A 25843-nucleotide genomic window follows, 5' to 3' on the forward strand; every position below is an offset into this window, starting at 1 on the left:
CACCAGGTAATGGTGGTGGTGGTGATGTCACACCACGGAGTAACTTATACAGGCCTAGATGTCTGCAGGGGTTCCTGGTGGACCTGGGGGATGCAGTGAACCTGAGATGCATGAGGTTGCCGCCAGCCTAACTCAGCACAAAGTTTATAGTCTCCTTCCTCTTTTCCTCCCTCCCTCCCTCTCTCTCTCTCTCCCTTCCTCCTTTTCTTCCTTAAGGAATATACTCTTCAAATACTGTAAAATGTTTAAAGATCTAGTCTAGTGTGCATGAGCCAGTAGCGTAGTCATTTATCCTTACCATGTGTTCCGTGCTGACAGTGACTATAGGTACCCAGGGCAGCTGTTACCAGCATCGCCACAGACACGAGTGACGCTCTGCAGTGGTGTGACAGTGCTCATGACGGCACTAGGAGGCAGAAACTCTTTAGTTCCATTAATCACCTTAGTGTGGGACCACAGTGGTATAATAATTGGTATGTTCTCAAACGTGTCCTGTGTTGTGGCTTCCTACTCCACGGTCTGGCATCTTACCCACACCACCAGATACCAGTGTTGGCTGTCTCCTTCTCTTTCCTTAACTCTGCGACTATTTTCCCAGAATTCTTAGAACGCTAGACCTAGGGGTGACAGGAAGAAGCCAAGAGTGCCTCTTGAGTATTCAAGGGGTGCATGGTTTTGCCCACAGGTGTCAGCAATGGAGGATGGGACTGTCATCAAGGACTCCAATGTGGTGCTGGAGATCCCTGCCGCCACCACCATTGCCTGTGGCATCATTGAGCTGTATGTGAAGCAGGATGGCCAGTTTGGTGAGTCCTCATGAGGTAGATGCCCTGGTAGCAAGAGAGAAGGAGGAGGTAGCAGAGGTCTCTGAGAGCGTCATAGGATCTGGGAGGCACTGGGGAGTTGGTTAGATGCACCTCCCGCTCAAGTGTCACTGCGGCTGTGGCGGGGAATACAGCTCTGAGCCAGCCTGATCTCCTGTGAAGCTGTTGAGTCTTCCCCAGGTTAAGGCCCTGCGGAGTTACATTTCAGGTTGTTACGACAAAGCACCATGCCTGAACAGCTCACAGAAGAAAGGGTTTGTCTGGGCTTACAGGTCGAGAGGGATGGAAGGCCATGGCGCTGGGGAATCAGCAGACATGCCAGCAGGAACAGGATGCTGAGGCTCACATCCTCTACTGCAAGCATGAAGCAGAGGGTGCTGGAAGTGGTGTGAGTCCCTAAACTCTCACATTCCACTCCCAGCGACACACTTCCTCCAAGGCCACAGCCTTCAAACCTCCCAAACAGTGCCAGCAGCTGAGAACCAAATGTTCAAATGCCCAGGATTGTGTGTGGGCGGGCATTTCTCATTTAAACCTCCACAGGCCACCTACTCAGAAGGGAATGAGCGTCCCTGGTGGCCCTGGGTGGAGCTAAGCTAGTCGAGGTCTGGGAAGCACCCAGGACGGTGGTAACTCAGCAACCACCCTGACTTCTCTGTTAACATTGTCCTCACTGTGGCTCCATGCTCCCTCCCAACACGGAGCCCATACTGCAACCTGACCTTGCTCTGGCATCACACGTCACTGTTATTGGTCCTTTCTTAGAACGGTCTGCTTACTCTAGATCAGTGCTTCTCAACCTGTGGGTTGTGATCCCTTTGGGGGTTGAAGGGCCCTTTCACAGGAGTTGCCTAAAACCATTGGAAAATATAGATGTTTACATTACAACTCACAACAGTAGCCAGCTTCCAGTTATGAAGTAGCAGGGAAAATGTTATGGTTGGGGCCACCACAACATGAGGAACTTCCTAATCATAGCATTAGGAAGGCTGAGAACCACTGTGCTAGATGCTCGAGGCCTCTTCCCTCTTCCCAGTGAGACTGCTACCTGACAGCTTTGTTGGGAGCAAGAATGGGGAAATGTAACATCACAAACCTATATTAACCTTTCTGTGTAGGATAGTGATATTACGGTTTTGTCTTCTGGAAGGTTCTTCTGAAATGTCCCAGTTGAATTGTCTGTCTGTGGTTTGCTTCCAAACTGGCATTGGGGAGCATGTGTGCTGGGGGTAGAGTAAAGGATGCAGTCAGTGTCAGTCACGACAGTCAGTGTGACAGTCGCTGAGTCTGGCAGATGAGCAGCTATGGTCATTGTAACTGTGCATGCTTGTTAAGTGTGACCTCTGCCCTCGAGAACAGACTACACGTGTGCCTGTCTGCCGCTCTCCTGCCTGTCTTTGGTGAAGTGGGTAAGGGGAGTTGGCCTCTGTGAGACCATGCAACACACTGCCCCGCTCTGCTGTGCAGGTGGGAAGATCACTAATGTCTTCCTACTCTTGCACATTCGAGGGTCTGAACAGGCATGGGACAAAACACTGACCCCCTGCACTGGCTTGCTCATCTGGCCAAAGAGAAGCCTGTGCTTTGGGGAGTGGAAATGATTGTCCTGAGGTGACAGAGAGAAAGTTTTAAGAAACCGATCAAGGATACTAGGTAAGGGAAACCTGGGCTGCCCCGAACACAGGACTGGCAACTCTAGCTCGTTGCATCTAGTTCACAACATTAAAAAAAAGTTGAGTAGTCTTATGTAGCCCATCCCGGCTTTGGACTGGCTATGCTGCTGAGGATGGCCTTGAACTAATCCTTATCCCCCTGCCTCCACCTCCAAATACGGGATCATAGATTTATGCTACCACCCCAGGTGCCCCCCAACACCCACATACTACTTTCATCTTCTCCTTCTCTTCTTTTCCTCCCTCCCACTTCCTTCCCTTCCTTTTCTACTTTCTCCTTCTTACCCCCATCCCTGCTCTTCTTGTTTGCGCTCAAACACACCCGAAGGTGACCCGATTGTTCCTAGTACCAGCATATGATAAGCCGTGTTGATGTGCACTTGTCCAGTCCAATTGGATGCGAATGGTTGCTCTGGGGGCTTCATAGGTAGATTTGACTGATGGATCACTGTGTTACTTTCCCGTTTTCATGAGGCTGTTGGGAAACACTGTATCTAAGAGTACAATACTATGATAGCATATCCACAATGATTACTCCAACCACACTGATTTACCCAGTCAGTGCGTCACATAATTGGTGTGTGTGTGTGTGTGCGCACGCGCACGTTTGCATTTAGGTTATATTAGTTTTAGTTGGGACCTTTGTAAATGATCACATTTATTTATGTGTTTCTGCATTACATGAGTGTATGTATGCATGCCATGGCCTGCCTGTGGAGGTCAGAGGGCAACCTGAAGGAGTCAGTTTCCTCCTTCCACCATTTGGGTCCTGGGACACAACTCAGGTTGTCAGGCTTGGTGGCAGTCACCTTTACCCACAGAGCCACCCTGCTGCTGCACATTTACCATTTTCGATAAGAACGTTCAACAACGTCACAAGCTGTTTTGCAATCTGCACTGCTCTGTTAACCACAGCCAAGTCCACTTCCTCCACCAGTGGAGGCTGTACTCCCTGTCTGCCCAGCCCTCCCTTTCTCAGTCCCAGGGAAGCGCGGCTCAGCTTTCCTTCTGGAAGAGCAGCACCCTGTAGACTTGACATGAGCAAGGGAACACGGTGTTTACCTTTCTGTGTCTGACTCATGTCCCCCCCCCCACACACACTATTTCCCGGGTTCGTCCATGTTTGTTTGTTCATTGACTAAGTAATATTCCTTTCTATAAATGTGCCATGTTCTGTCTGTCTGTTGCTGAGCACATAGGTTGATTTGAAGTCAGATAACAATACAGCATCACTGCTGATGCTGTGAATGTCTTGGTTTATTTTGTTGTTGTTGCTTTTGCTTTTAGATTATTTTATGTGTATGAGTGTTTGACCTACATGAATGTATATTCACCATATGAATGCCTGGAGGAGGTCCCAGAACCCCTGGAACTAGAGTTAGGGACCACCATGTGGGTACTGGGAATCAAACCCAGGTTCTCTGGAAGTGCAGCCAGTGCTCCTGACTGCTGGGCTGCAGCCCTTTTATTTCTCATTTCCCGACTCCCATCTCCACTCTTTTAACCCTAGCATTCATTTTAACCCACACATTTGTTTCCATGGTAACAGCATTACTAATGTTACAATTCTGTATATTTGATGACAGCCCTTCTCTCATAGCTGGAACTTTGGGTCATTTAGGCAGTGTGTTTCTATTTCTTCTACTTCATAGGCCCTGATGATCACTACTTTTCTCTGCTTGGCAGGTTTCACTGTTCTAGAGTCTACATATGAATGTGATCTCACAGCATTTGCCTTGTGTCTGGGGATTAATGCTCTCCAGATCTCCGCATGGGTCTCCTTTTCGTGAATGAGTACTATTCCATTGTGTGCACGTAACTGCAATTGTTTTATCAATTCAGTTCTAGTATATTTTAGTTTTATATTTAACTACTGTGAATGTGTCATTTCTCTAAGGTCCTTGGACACGTGGCTCATGTGAGAGGATGGCCATGAACTCTGGGAGGATCCTTGGTAGCTAGAGCCCAGGCGAGAAACTCTTTCCTGTCAAGCTGCCTGTAGCTCATTTGGGGTGGCCTGTTTTCCCCAGGGGCTTCTTTCTCTTTTCGTGCTTTCTGATTTCTGCTGCCCCCCCTCAATCCCCATCCCTGTCTTTGGCTCATTTCCCATGCCCTGGCCTTGGAGGCAGCACCACACCTTTGCATGTTGTGACTGGGTCCACAACCACTAAATAATTCTGCTTTTCCCCTTTGCTACCCATCTGCATTTCCTATCACTCCACATGGAACCTTCTGATAGAGTCTCATCAACAGACCTGTGGGAACTGGAAGGAGATGCCTGTTCATACTTCCTGCCTCAGGCAGGGTTACTGTGGATGGCTTCCCTAGCTGACCTATGGGAGCTTAAAGGAGATGCTTATTCAAGCTTCCTGCCTATGGCAGTATTACCCTGGATAACCACCCTAGTCATCTTGTAAGTCACTGTGAACCCTCCTCCACCCTGGCAGCTGTGTTCTCAGCTGCCATGAAAACCCCTCCTTACACCTCTCACGGGTCTAATCATTCATCATTCTGGAGTTGGGCTTGCTCTTGGGCAGCGGCCATGTGCTCATCCTGCAGCGTGACTCCTCCAGCTATCTGATGCCCCCCGCAGTGACACTGTCCTCACTCTGCCTTCCAGTCCCATGCTTCTGTCTGGGGCTGTGTGTGACTGAAGCGACTCCCTTCTTCTCACCCAGAAGTCCAATGTCTTCTGTCTTGCAGTGTAGTTAGTAGTGAGGATTTGAAACCATAATCAGAGCATTCCATTCACCTGCTCAAACACTGTGGTGCCTCTGTTCCTAGCGTGAATTTTGCCACATAAGTATCCCCAGCTTGATCTCTTATCACCTACACTACTGTTGCCTGGTCTCCCCAAAATTAATCCTTGTCTGTAAAGACCCTGCCACTTCCGAGCCCTGGGACCCAGTGCTCTTGTCTAGGGTATCTAGATCCCCCCCAGAGAACTTCTGTTGGAAGGGGGCTGCTTGGGCTCTGCTTTAGCCAGGAGCTCTTCTCTGGTTCTCCTTCACTGTGATGTCATTAGGATGTGGAACCCAAAGGAGTTTACAGTGAAGGGATGTGAATGTGGTGGAAAACAGAACCTCAGATTTTCTGACCCTTCTCTGAAGTGGTGGCACAGTCTCCAGGAGACGAAAGGTCCTTCCTCATCTCAGAGGAGAAGGACACAGAAGGAGCCCTTGGGTACTCCTAAGCTTGCTGTAGTGTAGACAGGGCTATTTTGTCTGCCATGCGATGCTTCGTCAGACCTAGTGTGAAAATCCTCAGGAGAGCAGACATGGTAGCATACGTCTGTAATCCCACCACTTGGGAGGCTGAGGCAGGAGGATCTGGGGTTAGAGGTCAGGCTGGGCTACATAGCAAACCTCTTTGCTAGTCCTTTTTCTGTTGCTGTGACAAACACGGTGGCCAAAGGCAACTTGAGGGAGAGTGCCCTTTGGCTTCCAGTCCCAGGTAAAGAAGAGTCTGTCAGAGGGGCAGAGGCTGAGTTCACACTGGATGATCTCAAGGCTGTAACTCTCAGAGCCCACCCCCGGCGACACACTTCCTACAGCAAGGCTGCGCCTCTCAAATGATGCCACCAACCGGGGACCAAATGCACAAATGATGAGCCTATGGGAGATACTTCTCATTCAACCCAGACTGTCTCAAAAAGCAGATGCAAAGAAACAAAAGCCTTTCTGTAGTCTTTTAGCGCAGCCTGAGCTATGGAAAGGTGATGCGGGTGAGCTGTGCTGACCCATGTCTGGTGTGGGCTTTTTTCCCTGCTACAGAATTCTGTCTCCTCCAAGGGAAGCATGGTGGCTTTGAGCATGAGAAGAAAGTTGACTCTGTCTACTTGGACCCCTTGGCCTACAGAGAATTTGTATTCCTGGACATGCCGGATGGGGGTCAAGGGGTCTCTCCCCAGGATGAACCACTACATGTTTTAAAACAAGGTATGGCTTGCAGCGTGGTTATGGACAGATAGAGAAGTGGACCCTCTCTCCCTAGAGGTGATGTTATCTTCAAGATCCCCTTGGATCTTAGGGAGGGCCAGTTCTTGGTTACTGTTTTGAAAAACGGAGAAAGACCTAGGTGGGTCAGTGTGGGAGGCCAAGGAGTGTGCTGGCCAGGCGCCTGGCAGTTTTCCTCTCCTGGACCACAGAACCAGACTACTGAGAATGCAGTAATGAGCAGAGTTGAAGACACCAGGGTCTCTGTCACTTCTGCCACATCCTGGGCTTCAGTGCATGGCAGCTGCTCTTTGTCAGCATGGTAAATGCCATAGAAGTGCCTCACTCACATGGCAGAGGTGCCATACCCCTGAACTGACCATAAAATTCCCTTTGCTCCACACAGCTTGTTGCTTCGGAACTGGTTTGCTTTGCTGAGTGCAGGAGAGCAGTGTGCAGTAGGGGGAACTGGGTGAGGAAAAGGAGAAATGAGATGAGGTCAGAGCTTAGGAGAAGCCAGGGATGGCTCAGAATATGTTCTGCCTTGCATAGCAAGAAAAGAGCTCCCCCCCGCCACCCAGGGCTTCAGTGAATCCCTAACCAGAAGATGCTGTTCCTGTCACCAAATGTCAGTGTCGGAGGACAGGGTGATGGAGACCTGGGTTTAAGGTAGATCTTTCCTGGGACAAGTGTTAACTAAACATGAGGTGTCTACTTATAAGGTATAGTTGTGACTGAACTGGAGTTGCCCTGCAGAAGCGGGTGAGGCAGGAGCTCTCTTCCACTGCTCCAAGCTGAGCTGCCCACCCTATTGGCTGGGTACCCTAGGAAGCTGGGGATGGTGGCAGGTGTAGCTGGACCTCTGGCCTGGTATTAGAGCCCTCAGATTCTAGGTTAACCAGGACAGCCCTTCTTTCCAAGCAGGGTCTGAAGAAGACTGAATTGTGTTCCAGGGGAGAGTTTGAAGATGTGGCTCAGGAGTTCTTTGTCAATTGTTTCCTAAACTTTCACCAGCAAGGCCATGCATTTCTGTATCAGCTTGCAGCCTCGGTAGGAAAGAACTATCCCAGCCCATCTTTTTTTTGGCTTAATTTACTAGGAACTTTTGACTGTCCTCAGGAAAGAGAAGAGGATTATAGGACACAGGCTCCCAGGCCTCCTGTGGAGGGTGTAAGCGGCATAGCAGAGTGCACTCTTTGCTCATCTTCAGCAGGAGTGGAAGGCACAGGGAGGGAAGTGGAAGCCATGTTTGTCATGCATGTTGAGTGCTGATTCTTTCACTGTGCACTGAAAAGGAAGCATGCCAGGAAGAACGTGTTTGGGGACCAGTGTGGCTCATGCTTAGTGATTCAGTCGTGAGGATGTATTCCTATAGCTACCATGCCAAAGAAGAGCATAAGTGGCCTCCAGGAACTACCTGGTCAAGCTTAGCACTGCATGGGCAGAGACAGGTGACGCCTGGGGTGTCACAGTGGGCTTCCCTGTCTCTGTTTCCTTTCTTGTAGCCTCCCGATTCTTGAGAGCCACCCAGGGTACTGTGTATCTCCGAGCCCCACAGCCGACTCTGAACCTGGAGTCCTTTGGAAGGACTGAGAGGCAGGTTGGGAGCTAGGCCTGACCCTGCATCTGCTCTGCTTCCACAGCGGCTGCACACCTGGAGAGAAGCTTCCATCCCTTTACAGAGTTACCTGCCCAGCAGCAGATGGCGCTGTTCTGCCTCCTGCAGACAGTCTTGTTTGATGAGGAACTCCTCAAGGCTCTGGAGCAAGTGGTGAGGCAGCAGGGGTGGGGGTGGGAAGCGGGGAAGGGTGTTGAGTTTGGGCCTGTACCTGGTTGCTCTGAGAATGTGCACAGGCTAGACTCCTTGGGATGGCTTTGGGATAATTTGAAATTAAGTTTCACCATCTCCTTTTAGCCCTAAAACTTGAAGCTGACATCAGGCAGAGAGAAGTAAGTGACTTTCTTAGAGCTGTAACACATGACCACAGGCTTGGGGCTTTAAAATATCAGAAATTACTCTCTTCCAGACCTGGAGAGCAGAGTCCAGAATTGACAGTGGCAGCAGGTCCATACCCCTCTGAAAGATCTCAGGAAGAATCCTTGTTCCCTGCAGTTTCTGGTGGCTCCTGTCATTCTTTGGCTTGTAGTTGCTCCACTTTACTCTGTCCTGTCCTCCCTTGTTTGTTGGGGTCTTCTCTAGACACAGCACTCATTACTGGGTACAGGGTGCTCCTGCTTTGAAACTCTCACCTTATTGATGCCTGCAAAGACTCATTCCAAACAGGCCCCATTCTGAGACTGCAGGGAAACACTCATTCAGCTCACGGGGAGGAGGCTATGTGGTAGAGCTGTCAGCCAGTCCCATTTAGAACAGATAAGTAGGTATTTATTGCTTTGTTTTGCAACAGCCAGATTTTGAAGGAGATGCCAGCTGCTCACCCTCCATCAGCTCAGATTTTTTTGTTCTTAATGAGGCTGAAGCTTTGAAAATTTTCTTTTCATTGTGACGTTTTTGGCCCTTCTTTTCCTATATTGCTCAAATGATTTAGGCGTCCAGAGAGCCACTCATGTATTATCTTACCTCTTGATCAGAGACTATGTTGGAGAGCTTGGTAACCAGGGGACAGAATTGCAGTTGTCCAAACTGTCCCGTTTGCCTTCAGGAGGATTTAGGGTTTAACCTTAGGAAGGACACAAATGTTCCAGTCCCATGACTTTTACTCCATAAAATAGCTCCTTCCTAAGGGAAAATGCCAGGCTGGCCCCTTGTGGAGAGAGTAGCATGTGCCCTGTCTGATGCTGGCAGAGCATCAGTTTGCTGGTGGATGTCAGAGGGGACATAGCATACTTATGGAGTACAGCTAGGCTCACGGGCAGTGCCATCCCACTCCAGAGCAGCCCTGTGAGGGGGGGGCAAAGTTGCCAAGGCATGCTGGGGACACACTAGATTTAGAGGTCTGTTTCTAAGAGTGTGAGATCCAGGAAGGGATGTTGCTTTTATGTCCCATTCATCAGTTTGGTATGTAGCCACTTGTTCCTGGTGTCTGGTAAAACTATAGCCTCTCTTGGTCTGAAAGGTTCTTTCTGCCCAACATTTCCTGCATGACTCTTTTCCTTTCCTTGGGGAAGGACAGCACTTGGGCAAGGCTCACCTTAGTGTGTCCTTAGGAGGAAATTTAGGCCCATGGATAGCATCAAAGTATAGGAAAGGGCCCAGTGCTTGCTGTACCTGAAGGTGGTGAAGTGCATGGGGTGTTGAGAAGGTGGAGGTAGGGCCGAGGCTCAGTTGTGGCTTCACCATAGTATTTCTTCCCTTTCTACGTTGTAGTGTGATGATATGGCTAGCGGCCTCTGGTCCTCACAGGCTATCTTGGCGATGGAGGAGCTGACAGACAGTCAGCAGCAGGACCTCACAGCCTTCCTGCAGCTGGTGGGGTGCAAGGTACAGGGTGAGCGTCCTGGCCCACAGGATGAGATCAGCAACCAGAAGCTCTTTGCAACAGCCTACTTCTTGGTCAGTGCACTAGCAGGTATGGAAACAGACAAAAAAGAACAGGGTAATGTCTGCCAGGACTGGGAAATGGTGTTGCTTTCTGTATGTGCCGGGGACACAGAAGCAATGGTGACCAAGGATGCTTTGGTATAGTTGTCCCCTTTCAGTCCTTAAGATAAGAGGTGGAAAGCCAGGGAGAACCCTGCCACACTCTGAGGGTATGCCTGCCTTACTCAGGGAGGACTACCTTCTGGTTTTCTCACTGGAAGTCCTTTTCATAATGCAGCTGTGATCCACATCAGAGTCCAGACAGTGCTGTGTGTCAGGCACCTTCCTTTGGAGGTGTTTGTCCTGATCCTTTCCTTCTTCCTTGCACACTTGTAGCCCCTTTCAAGGTATTCTCTGGGTTCAGAGTAGTGGTGTGTTATACACAAGGTGAGGAGGCAGGCTATGGCTGTGTTTCTGCATAGGTCTTAAAATGGTTTCCTGGGGGAGTGGATTTTAGTTACTGTCAAGCAGAGACCACCATGCAGGAAGGTCTGGTGGTACCCTCTGTGAAGCAGCTGTAGCTGTATCCCATCCTCGGAGGCCCAACTTCTCTCTAAAGCATGCTAATAGGCCCTGGGGTCCTGATACAGGGGCTTTGCCCCCAGTACTATAGAGGGAAAGGCCCAGGGAACCTTCAGTGTTTAAAAAATGAATCAGAAATAATGTTCCAGCTTAATATGCTGATGGATAGACCCCGTGCCTTGTTCTAAATCACAGAGAAAGTCTGAGTGGCTGAATGAGATCAGATACAAGACACAGGCTCTGTGAAACTCTACCTAGAGCTAGACCCATGTTAAAGTGAACATGCTTGAGTATAGACTTTCTGTCATCTTGTGAGAAGGCTTCTTATATATCCTATACTACTTAAGCATTTCTATGTAGAATAGCCCATGGCTGACACTGACTATACCATAGTCACATTCTCCCTGATCTAGATATAGCTCTGTGGCTAAGCCCAGGGGACCACACTAGGGGTTGTAATACAAACTTATTCCCATTTGGAAGCTGGATGCCGGGGAAGTTTTATGTGTAGCCAGCATCTACATCAGCCCTGCCCTTTCCACTGATGTTGTAACAGCAGCCACAACAAAGGTTGGCTGATTTAAAGCTCTTTTGGTAGTATTCTAGTTAACCCTGGACCCTTCTTGGCCAAGTCTTCCAGACAGCGTGGCGTCCTAAGATCTGGAGATAGTGCTGGAATAGAAAGTGGTTCTCTTGGGCCCTGACAGTGTTTATTTGGCTTTTCCTGCTTAGCTGCTTCCAGCACTGCCTATCTCCCAGAAAGCTTCCTCTGCCCCTTTGACCATGAGCAAATCTTGGCAAATCCAAGATCTCAGTACTACAGAAAACCTCATTTGTAACTGAATCGCTTTTTCCCAGACTTCCTGGGCAGCCTAGGACATGCACCAGGGTGACAGCCCTTTGTGATGTGCTCACAGCTTTGTTAAGCACCTCTAGGGATGAGGGATGCAGTAGTGATTTCATGAGGCAAGAGGCATTCTGGAAAGTGAAGGGGTTGAAATGTGTGTCAGTGCTTGGTTGACACTACATGCCCTTCTCAGCCCTGAGCCTTCTTGGAGTGGAGTGAGAGCCTCCTTTGGGGACATAGGAAAACTGTAAGCTTCCTCAGAGGCAGGGGCATGACCACACTGGAAGGCTGTGTTGGGTTTCTCTGGTGGGATCACCTAACAGGGCTGTCCCTTCCTTCAGCAGCCTTCAATTTTGGGAATGGCCATGTTCTTTTATCCTCTCTGGGTCACAGCCTCAGTGACATGTCATTTTTAATATAGCTAACAGATGTAGGTGGTCAGGAAGTTCATGAGTGGTCACAATACCAGGTGACTTAGCAGCTCCAAGGTAATGTGCTGGGGATTAGATTCATCTCAGGAGTTCTTGTTCTGTACAGGAAGTAGGTATAGATGTATGTGTGAATGGCACTGATTTGGATTCCCTTTGGCGGGGTGCTCTGGTGTAGTCCCAGCCTCTCACAATTCTGTCCAAACTTTGTTGTGTCACTGATTAGTCCTATTGGAGCTTACTTTCCCAAAGGGAATGGTGGCATGATGGAGCCCTTCATGTTTGTGTGGTGTACTGACATGTATTCCTGAATACCTTCTAGTGTGTCAAATTGACAGGTTCCTGGAGAATACACCCCGCACTATGGTCTTGAATGTTTACATGTTACGTATTCTCATGCCTGTAAATCCCAGTACTTGGAAGAAGCAGGGTTATTGCAAATTCAAGGCTATTCTGGGTTACATAGCAAGAATATGTCTTAGAAAAGTAGAAACAAAACAAAGCTTCCTGACAGAAGCTCCAGCCTAGTTACTTGGAATGGTTCTAACCATTCAAGCACTGTTTTTTTTTTTCCTTTTGAGCCAATTATCCTTTCCCAGAGTCCATGCCCTTCTTGCTAACTAGCAAATTCGATGTCAAAGAACATCCTCTGATGACTAGATTCCCAGGGAGATCCTACAGATCACCAGCACTGCCTTCAAATATGACCATACTCTTGTTCCTGACAGTCTGTGTAGCTCTGGCTGACCTAGAACCCAGAGATTCTGTCTCCCAAGTGCTGGGGTTAACGGTATGCCACCATTCCTAGCCCAGTCACATATATACTTTAACTGGTGGTAGCAAGGTAACAAACTGTAAGTTGGGCACCACCTAGAGATGGCCGAACTGTTCTTTCTTTTTAATATAAGGGCTCACTGTGTCTCAGGCTTGTGATTCTTCTGCCTAACCTCTCAAATGATGACATTACAGCATGTGTCACCATGCTTGGCTTCCACAAACTTGTTTTTGACAGTGATCATGACCATGATGCATGTCTTCTACAGAAATGCCAGATAATGCCACAGTTCTCCTGGGGACTTGCTGTAAACTTCACATTATTCGTACGCTGTGCCACCTGGTAAGGAACCTCCAGCTGGGACTGTGGGGTGGAAAAGACTAGGGATGATGAGGGATAGATGCTATGCAGCTGGTATAACCCCTCTAGTTACACACATGTGTAAGCACATATCATTAACATATGAGTGTTGGGAGATGTCTGAGGTACAGAGCGAAGTGTTCAAAGAACTGGCTAGCAAAGCAGCCTAGTGTACCAACTCCAAATACTGTTTCAGTTTGGAGATTTTGGGCCATAACTTGGTACTGAGAGGCCCAACACCCTGCTGTTGGCCACTGCAGTGTGTGGCATAGTTTGAAGCTGCTTTGTGTCACATTTGCCAGAAAGCACTCAGGGCTGCTCTCTGGAGGAGACATAGCTTCTCCCCTCCTCTTCCAATACCAGTACCACTGCAAGAGTAGGAAATCAGTAATGAGTCTAACCCCAGAGTGGAGCTAAGTTCTCAAGTTACAGAGAGGGCAGTTAGCAGAGACCAGCAACAGGCTGCCCCAGATTGTCCAGAGGCAGCTTTTCTTACATAGCCTGTGCTGGTAGAAGGCCCTGGATCTAAAGTCTGGTATAGCCCCCCTGTGTTACCCCACAGAGCAAAGCTGGCAATGCAGACTGCCGAGGTAGGCCCACTTACGTTCTGCATGTCCTCTAGGCATACCAAAGCATGTAGGTAGTCTTAGATAGGAATACCAAAGCATGTAGGTGGTCTTAGATGTTGTTCTGTATGGAAGATGTGTCAGAAGTCAGGATTACTAGGTATCTTATCACATAGCTGGGCTGGTGCCATCAGAACTGACCAGAGTCTGTGCCCCAGGGGATATTCAACTACTTGGAAACATGCCACCATATCTCAGACCAGCTGAGGGTGATGGCTGCTTGTGTAGTTTGATTATAGAAATGATATAATTGCACTAATTGTATGAGATGATGAGCAAAACAGCTCTGTTCCCTTTTGCAGCAGTGAGTGTTCAGCATTTCCAAAGTCTGTTTTTGAGTATTTAGAGACTAATTGAAGCCATTCAGGAAGTACACAGAGAAGAAACTCGTGCTATGGGAGCCAGGCCCTAATGAACTCACTTAGCACTCTCTGCAGTGAGCCCTGGCTCTGACTTTGGCTGATGTTCCAGGACTAGCCAGGAACCAGTTCCAAAAATGGATGGTCTCCTGCTGCCTGCAGATGCACTTGCCTGAATTTGGAGGCTGCTCAGCAGACAAAACAGGTTTCTTAAAAGGAAGATCGCCCTAGGTGTCCTCAAGTAATCTCTGTAGATTTCCCACTTCAAGACTGGAGTATTGTGTACTTCTTAAAGTGACTTATCTAGAAAAGTCACACAATTTACCCACACTCCTGTTTGAAAGTCCAAGTGATGCTGAGTCTTCTTTAATGTTTTGGACAAACTGTGAGATACACTATCCACATGCTGTGGACTGGTAAGTGGGTAGATTTAAAGCAGTAGAGAAATCTAGAAAATATTCCCAAAGGATAGAGTAGCCAGGGCAAAGGATCTTGAAGCAGAAAACAATTAACAAATGACAGTACCTACACCTGAGCTCATCCATATACCCGAGAAATTCTAATATTGCCATTTATATTAATAAACAAAACAACCAATGACCAAGTGGTGGCAGTGGTGAGTGTGGACCTGCCCCAGAGCAAAAAAAGAAGAAGAAAAAAAAACCAACAAAAACAAAACTGTCAGCAAAAAAGTGACTGAAACATGTAGGGAGTACCTGTTGGATATATTAAACCTTCACTAAACCTGATGCTGTCTGGGGAAGGAATGGAAAATGGCTGCAGGCCTTATCATTCTGCAACTGCCCAAGCCAGAGAACATACAGCTTAATGTCCACTCTGAGAAACCAGCTTGTTTAAACAGGGCTCTAAAGAAGGTGATCACCTTAGTTGGGCCTCCCAAAATCAGCAAGGCTCTTACCTTGTCATGGACCTTTAGTCCTGCGCCCACACTGGGTGGAAGACAGTGCTAACAGCATTTTGCTACTTCAGGCTTTGAGGTACCATAGCCATATGCATGGGGGCCATCTCCTCACCCTACAGCCTTGAGGTTGTGGGGCTGTAGATGCCTGTGAAGGCCTACCCTCATTTGCACCTATCACAAGTTGGCCAAGTTTCAAGGTAGGTCCTATAGCTCCAGGAATTCAGCGACCAGGGTCCCAACTGTCAGTGATACTTGCACCCAACCACAGTGGGAACTTTTTGTGCCTATAACTTTGGAAATGTAGCTGCTGGTGCAAAAAGCCTCAGCACTACTCAGGCTTGTAGCTGGAATCACATCTGTGGTCTTCAGCTTCATGAAAAACAATGCCACAAGTTGGCCACTCCACTGCTTACTCTTTGCATGATCTAGATATGTTTCTACCCCGGCCTTGCGGCCACAGACACCAAACAACAGGCTTGTGTACCACTCATATTAAGCCGTGGCATACATGGGAATTCTCCCCCAAGTCCTGCACCTCCTGAGCATGGAAACCAGAACTGTTGGGAAGACCCAAGGAACTTAACTTCCATAAGTCCATTGACTTTGGATTAGGGTTGCTGGTACTGAGTAAAACTTGTGCTTATCCCCTTGGTCCTGGATGAGCTACAGTCTCGATCCCACACATCCATAAAAGTAGCCATAAAGCCCCAGAGACTTTAACCACTCCCAAAGGAATAGGGAAGAACTCTTTTATGTTTCAAAACCTTAAATCCCATGGTTACTGGAGATGTTTACCTGGTAAGACCTGGAGAAAGGGGCTGGTCCCATCCTGTGGCTCTAGAATTGTGGGTATTGGTGCTACAGACTCAAGCATCTTCTACAACTCATGATGTGTTCTATGTTCACCTGGACAGACCTAGGGATAGCTCTTTCTGAATCTCATACCAATGAGTGCATAATGGCTGAATACATTCTTGGAAGCCTGTGTTTATGGCAAAGCCCTACTGTGGTCAGGATTAGTGCTGTACCCCTTGACCCCAATGATAGGATCCAAATGAGGCATCACACAACAGCTACACATTTGAATTCATGTGTAACTGAAGCCCGGGCACCTATCCAGTTGACATTTAAATGAACAAAAATTCCTGCAGAAAGTGCCTCAAAATATTGGATGTTCCACAAATGTACAGGATACAGAGAACAAGCCAGCCACAGAGAGAATAGCTGTTTTCCTCTAAAAATAATCTCTGAGAAGGAAGTCTGAAGAGTTTACAGTAATGATCCCAAGGAAACATTAATGAGCTCCAAGAGAATATAAACAAAGTAACACAAAGAAGCAAAAAGCAATTTGAGATATAAATGAGAAATTAAGAGTTTGAAATCTTAGTTAAAAAATACCAAAGACTATTAATTCTGGAGCCAATATATCCAATAAGTGCAATAAAACACACAAAGCTCTGAAAATAGTCAGGAAGTAGCACAAGGAAACACTGCAGAACCTAAGGATAATCCTTCCAATTACTTCAGTAAGACAAGGGGGCTGGTGTGGGTAATTGAGAAAAGCTACAAGATATCTAGGACAGAAATAGGTGAAAATATTAGCACTGTGGGGAAGAAAAAAGGCATTTAAATCTAGTTTCAGCTGGGCGGTGGTGGTACATGACTTTAATCCCAGCACTTGAGAGGCAGAGACAGGTGTATGTCTATAAGTTCGAGTCGAGGTCAACCTGGTCTACAGGAGCTGGTTCCAGGACAGGCTCCAAGGCCACAGAGAAACCCTATCTCAAAGAAAACCAAACCACAAGAAATCCATTCACTGATGTATATGTATGTGGTGGTTTGAATAGATATGCTCCCTATAAGACTGACTCATGTGTTTGAATACTTAGCTCATAGGAAATGGCACTATTAGGAGGTGTGGCCTTGTTGGAGGAAGTGTGTCACCGTGGGGGCAGGTTTGAGGTCTTATATGCTCAAGCTATGCCTAGTGTGGTATACAGTCGATTCTGCTTCCTTTGGATCAAAATGTAGAACTCTCAGTTCTTTCTCTATCACCATGTTTGCCTGCACACAACCCTTCTTCAGCTCCATGTCTGCCTGCATACTGCCATGTTCCACCATGATGATAATGGACTAAACCTCTGAAACTGTAAGCCAGCTCCAATTAAATGTTTTTCTTTTAAGAGCTGCCATGGTCATGATGTCTCTTCACAACAGAAATCCTAGCTAAGACAGTGTATTAAAAGGGACTGGGAAAAAAAAAGCAACTAAATAGAAATCAAAAGTAAGCAGAAGTTACACTCATAATCTCATAAAGTGGACTTTAAACAATCAAAGAGAGAATGCAATCACTATATATTCATAAATCAGTTCAGCAACCAGATACAGAAGGGCAAATACATATGGGTCCAACATTACCAATCTAATAGCCAGAACAACTGTAGATGTGCAAGAAGGGAGATGAATACAGGTATAGTCAGGGACTTCCCTTCTTTTTCCACTTTGGGCAGCACATTTAGACACAAAATGAAAGAAACACCTCAGCCTAAACACATGAGTGTTACCAGTTACAGGGCATCTTAACCAGCGAGAATAGCAGCAAACTCATTCTTACTAGAAATATGTACTACTCAAGTCTAGAACATGTTAGGTCACAAATAAGTTTCAATGCATTTTTTTTTAATTTGAAGAGTGTAAGAGTTGGTTTATTGTAAAAGAAATCAAGAATAATCAGTTGTCCACATTCTACCTATGACAGCTAAAACACATTAAACCCTATTATATCAGGAATAAGAAAGGGCACAAGATAGACTACATAGAGGCTGTGAATCAAACTCAATGAAAGGGTGCTCAGGGTTCTTGCAGTGGCACAAACAATTTGATGATACCAAGGTACTGTCAGGCTCCATGGGGCTGCCAGACATTGAGGTGTAACTAGTCAAATGATTCTGAGACAAATACATGTAACAGTCTTGGTTGTCTTGGAACTAGCTCTGTAGATCAGGCTGGCCTCAAATTCAGAGATTCGCCTGCTTCTGCCTCCCAAATGCTGGGATTAAAGGTGTGTACCACCACTGTCTGGTAAATACAATGTTCTTACTTTGTGGATGAACTTTTAGGAACAACTATCTTGAAGAGGAAGAAGTTTGTAGGTTTTCTATCAAGGTCCCACTAGTTCATAACCCACTCTCACCATCCCACCCTCCTCTAAACTAAAGCCAGTCTGCTGACACATAGCATGTAATCTTTTGCCCTTGGCATTCTACCCTTCAACAGCCTTACTATCTGCATGTTAGCCACATGCTGCATCACCCAACTGCTTAGTTTTGAATTCCGTAGAACTTTAGTGTTCTAAAGCCTGTGACAGTGTTCACTCCCTTTTCCTAAGACATACTCCACCATGAATCTTTCTGCTAGTTTTTTTTAAAGTATTATTTATGTGATGAGTGTGTTGTCTGTACGTATGCCTGCACATGTATGCCTGATCCCCTCAAGGGTCAGGGAAGGGAGTCAGATCCTTTGGATCAGAAGCAACCACCGTGTGGGCACTGGGAACCAATAGTCCTCTTTAAGAACAATGCATGCTTAACTGCTCAGCTGCGTCTCTTGCCCCCATGGGTTAGTTTCTGAATAAAGGCCTTAGTAATGGTTGTCAGCTTTCCTAATGCTTACAACCCTTTAATACATGTTGTGGTGACCCCAGTCATAAAATTATTTCATTGTTTCTTCATAACTAATTTTTTAAAAAATATTTATTTATTATGTATACAATATTGTCTGTGTGTATGCCTGCAGGCCATAAGAGGGCACCAGACCCCATTACAGATGGTTGTGAGCCACCATGTGGTTGCTGGGAATTGAACTCAGGACCTTTGGAAGAGCAGGCAATGCTCTTAAGCTCTAAGCCATCTCTCCAGCCCTTCATAACTAATTTTACTACTACTATGAATCATAATGTAAATATTTGATATGCATCCATAGGTTGAGAACCGCTGCCTTAGAGTCAATGGCAATGAATGAATCATTAGATACAATATACTGATAACTAAATCTTTTTGTACATTCAAGTTTTGCACTACATTAAATCAAAGAACCAAAATATTTAGATTTTTAACTGAAAAAAGAAATTGGTGTACCTAATCTGAGTCTTTTTTTTTGGAGCAGTTTAGCCTGGAAGAGATTTTTTTTTGTCTTTATAAAACCCTTGAAACTGATGGAGGTGTTAGCTGGTGCCACTATAATTCCAGCTATTACTTTATAGCTTCTGTTTAAGAATTCATTCATGCTTATTTTGTTTCTTAAAAAAAAAATACTCCTTGGAAACCATTACTATTCCCAAAGACACATTTTAGGAATCTTTCTTCTTGTAAATAAATAAATAAATATAAAGACAATCATGTTTATCTCCTCTTTGCTAAATCCAACTACCCACACACATTCTAGCCTTATCACTTTACCAGTTAGGTCATGACTTCAGTGCATTTCAACCCCAACGTCCAGTTTTAGTATAGGAACTATGAATATTAACTATCTCTGGTGATCACAAGGGAATAAAATTTAAAAAAAAAAACAAGAACCGAAATTATAAAAATACATGTTCCTAGTGACTAATAGATAACTGGAGAAATTCTAGAAACAAATGCAAGGAACACAACAAAATCCATGATCCACAGCAAACATAGCAGTGAAAGTTTCGAACAATAATGCATATATCAGACAACAGAAAGATCTTAAGATTGCAACTCAAGGACATAGGGAAAACAAGGACAAACCAAAACCCAAAGCACAGCAGAAAATCAAAACTTAAAAACACAGAAAAGCTAGGTATGGAGGCAGAGGCAAGAGGATCACTGTGTTTTCCAGGCCAGCCTTATCTATGCAATGAGTTACAAGACAGCCAGAGATACATATTGAGACCTTTTATCAACAAAACAAAAAACCCACAGGAATCAAGAAAATAATCCGGTGTTTTGGAAGGAAAGCAAAATTGTCAAAATAAATTAGGTGTGTTCGCTGGTAGCAGTAGGGCACACTCTGAGATGGAAGAAGACATTAAACACAACAGAAGCAGAGGATCACAAGGAATGACTGCAGCCGCTGCAGTGCTGCAAAACCGGAAACCTAAGCAGATATGTGTATTGCAGCTAGCTGAGTCAAGAGAAATACCAACTCTAAACAGGCCAACAATGAGAGGGAAACAGTAACTGAAATTTCCTAAAGATAGTCTAGGATTTGAAGAGCTAATTCCAATGCTGTTTCCATTATTTGAAGGTGAACTTGGAGGAACCCAAATGCATTAACTGGATACCCAGAGGAGACGAGACAACCACAGACTCACGTACAAATATTCTCAATAAAGTAGTACCAACTGAATTCAATAACATAGCAAAATATAACATACCATGAAAAAAGTATTTACAGTTTTCTGACAAGGGATTTATCTGGATAATACTAGAAACTCAAAAGTTCATATATCATAAAAACAATCCAGTTAAAAAGTGAGCTAAAAACCTAAATAGATACTTCTCAAAAGATATACAAACTGCAAGTATATGAAAAAAAAACCCACTACTGTCTCTCTGATCACCATGAAAACACAAATCAAAATTGCAATGTAGTAGCATATCATCCTCATTAAAATAACTATCATCAAAAGATTAGTAAAGAATGTATTTAGTACAGCCATTATAGAAAACACACTGGAGGGCCCAAGTGCTGAAACTGCTGAATGCTACCATGTCTATCTGAAGATGAAATATCAATAGATGTGCATTCCCATGCTGGTCGAGCCTGTTCACATAGTTAAAATATGAAAATAACCCAGATGCTCAACAGATGAAGGCCAAAGAACACACAGATAAATGCAGTCGAGTAGTATTCCCTTATAATAAATGAAAACATGTTATTTATTGGTAACAACATGGCTGAAACTGGAGATCATTGTTAAATGAAACAGGCCAGACACAGGACATACACTCTCATGCATTTGTGGGAATACTAAGTCAAACTCTTGGAAGAACAGATTAGAATCATGACCACTAGACTCCGACAAGCAGTGGGGAGGACGGCTGAAATTCTAAGGAGTTTTAAACCATGGACAGGTGCGATACTTCTGGATCTTTTTTAACATGGTAGGTAGTAGATAAACCACCATATTTCACAATAACTACAAGTATATGAAAAATTGAACACAAAATGGTGTGTAGAGACAAAAGTTCTTATTGTCTGATTTTTATTACTGATTTTATATATGTATTGAATTACTCTAATATATCCCATAAAAATGTACATATTTATCAGTAAAGCCAAGATGAATCTTTATATGTGACATACAAAAAGTACATGTTGATTTTTCGAACCTACTGGGCTAATCAGTCTAGAAGGTGTAATAGAATGGGGATTCAGACAGGAATACAGGCAAGGAAGAGAACAACAGGCCTAAGGTCTTAGCATGAAGAAACATGTATCTTATTATGGTCAATGATTTTTCTGTCCTATCTGAGAGTTTTTAAGAAAGGTATCTAACTTGGATTTTCTGGGACATTTTGTTTGTTTAAATTTATTTGTTTAAACTTGTCATTTCAGCTCCATGCTCTGTCTGGTGATAGGTTATGTGATTTTGAAGACCCCACCTTGGCTCCTCTGAGAGATACTGAGAGGTTTGAGATTGTGCAGCGTTTGTTTGCCTCTGCTGACATTGCCCTGGAAAGGATGCAGCTGTCTGTGAAAGCCACCGTCCTGAAGGACTCTTGCATCTTCCCACTAATTCTTCATATCACTCTAAGTGGGCTTTGCATTCTAAGTAAAGACCATGAGTAATGTCTTTGTCAGAACTACGTGCTACTGACCAAGGCTGAGTACTTTCCAGAATTGAGAAAATACTTTGAGATCTGGGCCCCAGCATGTTAAAAGTTGGTCAGCGAATTCCAAAGCACAGAAAGTGCCGACTTTCCACACTAATGCCTGCAAGCACTGTCAACGGTTTATTCTCAGAGGCCTACTGTGCCAACAGACAGTGAGCCTGGGAACCATGGTAGACTCCAACATTTGAGTTACTTGAGAGAAGAGTCAAGGGCTTTGTACTTTACCTACCTGTCACCTTATTTTACACTCACTGCTGTTATACAAAAACAGAAAAGTCTGAGACTTCAAAATTCATCTCAGGCTGTGAAAACTGTAGGAAAGCAATTTCCCCTCACTTCTTTCCAACATGCTGTCTGTAACAGTGACTGGGAGACTGTAATGCTACTTGAGCATATGAAACAAAATTGTATTAAGGGCATCTGATCTTACCCACCTCAACATGGGGACGTAGCTATATTCCTTTGATTTGACTTTTTTACGCTTTGATGAGCATACTATGTCTGGAGCAATTCCAGCGGATTCTGAAAATTTGTCACATGCTGCCATTTCTATCAAAAGAAATTCTGAACTATGTATAGTTCACTTTTTATTCTGTTTTGATGTCCTTCTGATTCAGCAGGCTTGGACAGTTTCCCCAAGCCTCCAGATTCTACTGAGAGCATCTGTTGTTATAGACCAGACCCAATGCCTCCGGGCTGAAGCAGCAGGAAGATGCAGTTTTCACCTCCACTTCACCCACGTGGCCCCTTCACATTATGAGGAAGAATAACAAAAATGAAATAAAATAAACACAGACCCCACCTTATGCAGCTGTCTTTTACAGGGCTAAAAGCTGTACCAGTGGCACTGCACACAGCACCAGTTAGGAAGGAAATGCAAATGTGTGTAGTTGTGCAGAGTTGGTGCTGTGTCTCATCTATTTCTGACATAAGACATAAAGAGCATGCTATGGACAGAACATATATGAACCTACAGGTGGAAAACAAACATGTATGTGCATGGGAATGCATGTCTAAAGTTCAGGAGAAACCTGGAAGTGGTATATTGCAATTCAGGAACTTTGTGACTAGGACAACAGGCAAAGAAATGTTATTTCCTCATCTTTATAGTCTGATTGAAATTTTGTATTATTCTAATTAAGAAAAATGGATCGTATAAAATAGGAAATATAAAAGGGACTGGAGACAGTTCAGTAGTAAGTGATGTACAAGCATGGAAACCTGAGTTGGTTCTCTGGCACATATGTAGATTGTCAGACATTGTGATCACACCTGTAATACCAGCACTGGCAGGCAGTCTGGGCTTGCTTGCTTGTGAGCCAGAGTAGTCAACCAGAGGGCTACAGTTTTAGTCAGAGAACCTGTCTGGGCAAAACAAACCCCAAATATAGAGAGCAGTAGATGTAGATATCTTTAGCCTCTATGTGACATGTGAACATATGCACAAAGAATGGGGAAAAAAACAAAAACAAAAAACATTCTTCTGAAGACATCAGAAAGACCCTTAACCTGCATGGGAGAGTTCTCCAAAGGGCACTTCTGGAAAGACTTCTTGCTGCACAAAGCCACACTGTTGTGTTTTGATGGGTCCCTGCCCTCTTCCTGAAGGCCTAGTGTTAAGTAAGATGTAACCCACAACAGGGCTGCCTGCTGAAACACATGGTGACTCTTTCCTGGGCAGATGGGAAGTGGTTATAGTGACTCCTGCTGTCTAAGCAGTTTTTGTGTCTTCATCCTGTATTTTAGTCGCCTTCAACTCTGAAATCCTTTTCTATGAAAGCCACTACCATTCATCAGCCAGAATAGAAACAACAGCACAGGGAATCCTGGCTGAAAAGTAGAGGCAGGTGAAAATTTATTTAGACAGAAAAATTTACACCAAGGACTTAAAAAACAGAAATAAAAGCTAATGTGCTATCCTGTAGTTTTATCTCTTAGTTCTACCTATTAACAAAATACTGTTCATCTTTCCAACAGCAAGCATTTCTTTATATTCACAAAAAAATTTAACAGGAATATGCAATCTCTAATTTTTAACTGTATATGGAAATCTGTTGAAAGATTTATAGTGAGTTTCTGAAAAATCAGTACTTACTGTACTATAGGAAATAATAAGGACAGCAGTGATGTTCCTTTTTGCAGAATCTAGTAATGCAGACATCTGGAAAGCAGGGCTGCTTAACTTTTATTTTTAAACCTTTTCATCAGAAAGTTCCTTAAGCAATTTGGCAACCTTTGACTTTTATAAGCATGTTGTCTTCTACTGAAAACTCCTACAGTTACTAAAGAGGGTGGGGCTATAAAAAGCAAGTGCTTGTATTAGGTGCAAAGTTATATAAACATGAACTTTGGGTGGGGAGACAAAAAATTTCAAAGTAAGTCATTCACATCAAATGGTCTTTGTAGGTTCTGACAATTCAAAAGAGCTTGCAGAAAATTTCATTTGCTGCTGAACACTTGTGCTGACTAATTTTATGTCAACTTGATACAGGATAGTCATCTGAGAGAAGGAAACTCTAACTGAGAAAATGCCTCCATAAAATCAAGGTGCAAACAAGCCTGTAGAATATTTTCTTAATTAGTGATTGATGGGGGACCCAGATCACTGTGGATAGCACCACCCTTGGGTTGGAGGTACTGGGTTCTATAAGAAAGTAGGCTGAGCAAGCCTCAAGGAGCAAGCTGGTAAAGACAGTTCCTCCATGACCTCTGCATCAGCTCCTGCCTCTAGGTACCTGCCCTGCTTGCGTTCCTGTCCTGACTTCCTTCAATGATGAACAGTGATACGGAAGTGTAAACCAAAAAAGTCCTTTCCTCCCCAAGTTGCTTTGCTCATGGTGTTTCATCGCAGCAATTGCAACCCTAAGACAACACTATTGCTTATTCTTCTGCAGGACATCATTTAAAAAACAAAACAAACAAACAACAACAACAAAAACCACACCCCACCACAATCAACAACAAAAGCCAGGGTTACAGAAGAAACAGGAACTTGAATTAGTTCTTATAAGATGACATACAGGGAAAACAAACATCTATTTTGCATTTTATGTTCAGATACACACGAGCTATTGATTTAGAGGAAACATGAACAACAGTAATGTTATAAACCAGGAGACACTAAGTTACAAAGGAGGTCTTAGCTAAGGGAGTGCCTTCTCCACAAGAACTGGGATATAAGCAATCAGCCTTGTCAGAAAATGGCAGGAAAGAAAATTTTGTTCCTCAAAAATAACTGGAGTTTAGGACTCCTGAGATTGTTTACAAAGAATGACCAGCCATGAGGCCCATTCCCATATCAGAATATGTGTCCTTAGGGCTGCAGCTCAAGGGAGTGGCATATGGTGACAGCTATCATTAGGCCTCTGTTCTTTTATCATAGTTCTGTCAAGTGGGAAAGATGGCCCTGGACAGCAAGCGACCAAAACAACACTGGTATATCTTTGCTGTGTAAATCTCCCATCTGACCACCTGGCCAGACTTGCAGACTCTTACCTCTTTAAACTGTTCAGTGTAATCTGGGGTCAAGACCTCAAAGAGATTAGAGGATGGTAGCATATATGGAATGTATAAGCCCAATGCTTATATAAGTATATAAATTGGTACAATTTTCTGTCTGAGGCTGCTTCCCCTATGTGCATTAGCCAGAACTAGGCACATGCTATTATTAGAGGATTTCCCCTCTATTAATTTATATGTGCTCAGAGGGACTCCTCACTGCAAAGGCATGCTCATTCTACAATAGTATAGTACCTAACTGGCTCTTCCTGCAAAGGCTAAATATTTCTCACTTGGACTATGCTTACTAACAGGGCAACCACTAACAAGCTCTCTGACATAAGATGTAATCATGTCCTAACTGCTAAAGGCTTCTGGCTTAAAATAACATATAGCTCAGAAGGGGTTTTGCTTCTTTCTGGGGTGTTGGCGTGTGCCTAGGGCCATGTGTACACTAATGTTGCAAAGCACTCCACCCTTAAGCTCCCACCCTTTTCAGCTGAATAGTTTTTAATGTGATCTTTCCTCTTGACTAGTTAGGGGTCTCACTCACTCTCTTGGGTGGTGGTCAGAGACTGCTGCTTTCATTCACCGCAAGGCAGAATGTAAGACTGTGGCATCACTCTTTGTTCTAATTCATGTTACCTAATAAATCTTTGGTATACTTTTA

The 25843-nt window shown here is 44.7% G+C and overlaps 1 protein-coding gene across 1 annotated transcript in view; it reads left to right on the top strand.

The window, feature by feature from the left end:
- The window catches only part of Gsdme (gasdermin E), a 62047-nt gene extending 36204 nt beyond the window's left edge, over window positions 1-25843 (top strand). The window contains exons 5-10 of the mRNA XM_048440319.3: window positions 686-806; window positions 6271-6435; window positions 8076-8203; window positions 9761-9962; window positions 12814-12887; window positions 21398-25843. Coding sequence (XP_048296276.3) covers window positions 686-806; window positions 6271-6435; window positions 8076-8203; window positions 9761-9962; window positions 12814-12887; window positions 21398-21631 — 924 coding nt within the window. The 3' untranslated portion in view covers window positions 21632-25843. The remainder of the gene's footprint in view (window positions 1-685; window positions 807-6270; window positions 6436-8075; window positions 8204-9760; window positions 9963-12813; window positions 12888-21397) is intronic.

This window comes from Myodes glareolus, chromosome 6 (genome assembly GCF_982192425.1).
Source record: "Myodes glareolus chromosome 6, mMyoGla1.1, whole genome shotgun sequence".
Classification (NCBI taxonomy): Eukaryota; Metazoa; Chordata; class Mammalia; order Rodentia; family Cricetidae; genus Myodes; species Myodes glareolus.